General features: G+C 39.7%; 2 protein-coding genes across 2 annotated transcripts; both read right to left on the bottom strand.

Annotated features, from left to right (window-relative positions):
* Positions 1-918: 918 nt before the first annotated feature.
* LOC109243376 (fibrinogen- and Ig-binding protein-like) lies at positions 919-2,535 on the bottom strand. The gene is made up of 2 exons (XM_019410302.1): positions 2,212-2,535; positions 919-2,129 (listed from the first exon to the last, which is right to left on the bottom strand). The coding sequence occupies exons 1-2, from the start codon at positions 2,374-2,376 to the stop codon at positions 1,461-1,463; spliced, it is 834 nt and encodes a 277-aa protein (XP_019265847.1). The 5' UTR covers positions 2,377-2,535; the 3' UTR covers positions 919-1,460.
* Positions 1,976-3,089, bottom strand: LOC109243375. Its single transcript, XM_019410301.1, has 2 exons — positions 2,962-3,089; positions 1,976-2,888 (listed from the first exon to the last, which is right to left on the bottom strand). The coding sequence occupies exons 1-2, from the start codon at positions 3,086-3,088 to the stop codon at positions 2,542-2,544; spliced, it is 474 nt and encodes a 157-aa protein (XP_019265846.1). The 5' UTR covers position 3,089; the 3' UTR covers positions 1,976-2,541.
* Between the last annotated feature and the right edge of the window lie 1,220 nt (positions 3,090-4,309).

Genomic DNA, 4,309 nt, shown 5'->3' with positions numbered 1-4,309 from the left:
TTATTTTTTGAATTATTAAAATTTTACTAACGATTTTAGATGATAGGCAAAACGCTTACCCGTACTAAATGATGAGTCACGACCTGTAAGGCAAAATGGAATAAACTGAAATTCTTGGCACAGGGTTACAATAATTCTGATAGAAACATATACGGGTTAAGCAGTCTTCATCTATAATCGCTCTCACCGAGTCCTGTATGTATTTCCTTTTCAGGAAAAGGACCAGGCGAAAGAAACTATCAAGTGCTCGATGGCTTTATACTTCAGCACTCAAACACTTGGGGGACTACATAGTATATACAATCACGTGTATATAAAAGGCAAAGAAGATTGAGAAAAAATCAAGCCTAAGAAGAGTCAAGTACGGAGTGGAAGTTAACGAGTTATGGCATTCATCATAGTATTCTTTCCCATGAGAACAATGGAGTCACCTCTCAAACCCTTCCTAATGTTTTGGAGCTAAGGGGAACCCATTGTATTTCATAAACAGTTAGGGTAAACACTATATACCAAAACGGGTTATAAGGAAAAACCCTGTATCTATTGTTCTTCTTTTTTAAATCTGTTACAAGAAAAACAGTTAGGAGAAAGTATTGATGTAATTCAAATACATGTAAAGGATGACTCAAAACTTTTCAAGGTTCAGAAATAAAAACTTGTTCAAGTTATTGCAGAGAAACATGTGTGTTCCTATTTCTTGTATCGTATAATAAACACCATTATGAAGTTGTGACGTCTTCTTCATCAAGTGTCAAAATATAAAAGGCCCCTCTTTTATAAAACTCATGTCATTTAGTCATGAGGATAATGAAAGCATTTTCAAAGAATAAAAATGCAGTCTATTCTTTAAGTCCTTGAAAATAAAAGGCACGAATAGAAGAGATGGAAGCTTAAAGACAAACTTCTTAGTGTTTTAAAACTAAAGACTAAGTATAAAACTTAGTCGTCGAATTGTTCATACAGAAAAAAGTGCCCCTTAACAAGACTTGGGGACTTGAACTTCTAAAATCAAACCTTGACTGATAACAAGGAGTTTGATTCCAAAAAAAATTTATCACAAGAAACCAAAAACTTTAAACATATTTTTCCAGATTGGTACCTGCAAAAAGGAATTTCAAACAATTATAAAAACTTTTTCATTAAGAAGAAGGAACTGAAGAAAGATCATCGGCGGGCTCAACTGGAACAATATCATCAACAACTAAAGGTTAATCTTCAATCACAGCAGTAGGAGCATCAACAGGCAAAGTCTCAGCTTGATTAGCAGCAAGAGGCACGGATGAACTTGAGGAAGGTGCAACGCTCGTGGCAATTTCAACAGTCACGGGGACTTCAACTGAGGGAGTCTCTACCAAAGGAACTTCAACTGCGGGAGTCTCCACCATAGGAGTTTCAACCAAAGGAGTCTCAACCAAAGGAGTTTCGGTCACAGAAGGTCCAGCCTCGGGAGATGAAAAATCCTATGGTTGTTGTGCTCGCTCAATAGCCTCATTCACCTTGGCTAATTCAGATTCAAGGTTGAAATTTTCTTGGCCCATTTCCACCAAGGTGTCACGATGAGACTTTAAAAAGGTCCAACTCACTTCAATATTGGTTAACTCTTTGAGAAGTTCATAATCTTTCTCCCATGTAGCAACTTCATTCTTAGCTAGGACAGAACTATAAGATGATTGAAGTGTGGTGTGAGAATTTTCCAGAGCATGAATCTTGTCTACAGAAGCTCGTAGTTCTTCTTGTGCCGGAGAAAGGTCTTGTGCTAGCTCCCCCGTATGTATCTCTTTCTGAGCCAGCAAAGTCTTTAGAGCCCTATTCTCCTCATTGACCTTGGACAGCTGTTCCGAAAAGGAAGATTCAAGGCGCTCTTTTTCCTTCTTAGTCTGGTCTGAAGTAGCCTTAATCGTTGCCAGTTCAGAGGCTAGTGCTTGAACTTGCTTCTCCAAGGTACTTTTTCTCTTCTCCAAGTTCTCCATATCGATTTTTGCACTTTCAAACTGGCCCTTCCAGTTGTTGGCTTCCAATTGAGAGCCACGGGCAACTTCTTCTGCGTCATGAGCAGTCGTTTCTAAGTCACGAGCCAGTTTTTCCAAGAGGGAGACTCGGGTCATTAGTTCAGTACCGATGAGATTGGCCTGCTCAAACAAGTAAAAAAGGAGGTAAGGTTAGGGATCCCGAAGTCAAAAGTCTTGAATAAAATAATACACCAGAAAATACCTTCAAACTTGCATGCATAATATCATTCAGGAGGGTCATATTACTATAGCTTTCAAGTTTAGCCTTCTCAATGGGGCCAATCAAAGGTTCGAGCCACGTATCAGCTTGCCCAGACTTTCTTAAAAGGATGATGTTGGCACGAACTTTAATGGTCACGCTCCTCATAGTAGAACCCCCACTTGAAGAGCCCACTTCTGTATGGTGAACAGTGGGGGGAGGAATTATAGGAGGAGCAGTGGAGGAAGTTACGGAAGTAATAGATGACGAAGGTAAGGAAACAATCACAGGAACGGTAGAGGTAAAGGAAGACAAAGGAAGTTCATTTAGAACTTATCCTAAAAGGCCACTACTGAAACCACTAATAAAAGGCTCATTTATGGATTCATGAGTGTCAGGAGGAGGAGAGACATCATCATCAGGAATGATCACTGGAGTAATAACAGGTTCAGAAAGAGGGAGGTTCGGGGAGACATCAGCCTCATCTTCAGATATGATACGTCTCCTGGCTCGTGGTCTTGATATCAGGGAACCCTCGTCCTCTCCTTCAGAATCATCTTCTTCAGCAGATTTTCTCTCTTCAGATCTCGAGGCTATATCTTGATCTACAGATCCCAAGAATATATCTTGATCACGAGACGCCAAGATATCCTCTGGAGTAACTCCTCGAATGGCAAAACCTGAGAAAAAGAAGGTTAAAAGTCAGAACAACGAATATTTAAATATAGATAAGGTAAAAACAAAAATCCTTACCATGAGTTTTTACTTGCCAACCATAACGATTGGAAAGGGTTTTCCATGATCTACCTTCCATCGGTGCAAGCTTCAGTAACTTTTCTACCCAACCACGGAAATTGGGTACAGATTCCACAATACCCATGGTTGCTGAAAAGAAAAAGAAGCGAGATTATGAAAAATAAGCGAGCCTAAGAATAAAAAGGCACGGGAAGAATTTAACACTTACGTGCAAAATTCCACTTCTCAGGGAAGCGATATTCTTTTCACCCACTAAACCTACAGTGGGAGCAGCAACAAATCGAGCGTACCAGCCACGGTCTTTATCATCCTCAGGACTCACTAAGACCCTTTTACTCCTGGCTGCTAAACCAAACACGCCGTTTCAAAAAAACCTAGGAGAATAAAGGTGAATTAGGTGGGGGAAAGTAAATTCAACATCTGCCCTGTTAGCAAGATGCTTCAAGCAGTCGACAACTCTCCACACAATTGGACAAATTTGACCCAAGCATACGTTAAAAAAATGACAAAAATCTAAAATGACCGGGTCAATGGACGGTTTGAACCCTAAAGTAAAGTGGTAGGTGTAAACAAAGGAGTAACCTACTAAGTAAGATGTGATCCTTTGATTTGAATTAGGTATAATAATGGGGAAATCTTCTCCCAATGACAGTCCTTACGAACTATAGGAGCTAAAGCACCTGTGATTTGAGTAGGAAAGGGATCAGCGCGATCTAAAGAAGCAACTTGAGCTTTTAGAGATTCTCTATCATGATAAAAGGAAAATTCAGAAGGGATTATTTCCTCTACCAAAGGCTCATGGAGTGGCTCAGAAGATTCTTTGTTACGAGAAGAACTCCTTTGAGAATGTGAACCTCTGGTCCCAGAAGAGGGACCAGAGCTAGAAGGAGGAGTTGACATACTACCACGAGCAGATCCTACGTTACGGAATCTACCTCCTCTTCTATGTCTAATCGGAGCATTAGGGAAGTTATCCAGAATTGGAGTTTTCTTAGGGTTAGAACTTGATGAAGCCATGGCAGAGAAGGTTGAAGTAAAACAGAAAATAATAAGGAGGATTCGAAAGGTTAGAGTGTTCGATACGCTTTATGTGAAGCAAGACAAGAAGTGAGGTTATATTTTTTCTAATGTGTAATTGGAAAAGGGAAAAAGTACGATGATAGAAGAACCATAATGATGATAACTGATACTTCGTGAAAAGTGAAGCTGAAAAGAAAGCCTAAAAAAGTGCTGCAAAATAGTGTAACCAATAAGAAAGGGACACGTGTCTAGTGCATTAAAAGGAAGTGACAGTTGAAGCGTCAACTTTGTCAGAGCATTAATGGTGACAAAAATTCTCCTTTAA

The sequence above is a fragment of the Nicotiana attenuata genome, unplaced genomic scaffold (assembly GCF_001879085.1).
Source record: "Nicotiana attenuata strain UT unplaced genomic scaffold, NIATTr2, whole genome shotgun sequence".
NCBI classification, from domain to species: domain Eukaryota; kingdom Viridiplantae; phylum Streptophyta; class Magnoliopsida; order Solanales; family Solanaceae; genus Nicotiana; species Nicotiana attenuata.
Note: the sequence above shows the minus strand (reverse complement) of the source record. Positions and strands in the feature narration are given on the sequence as shown.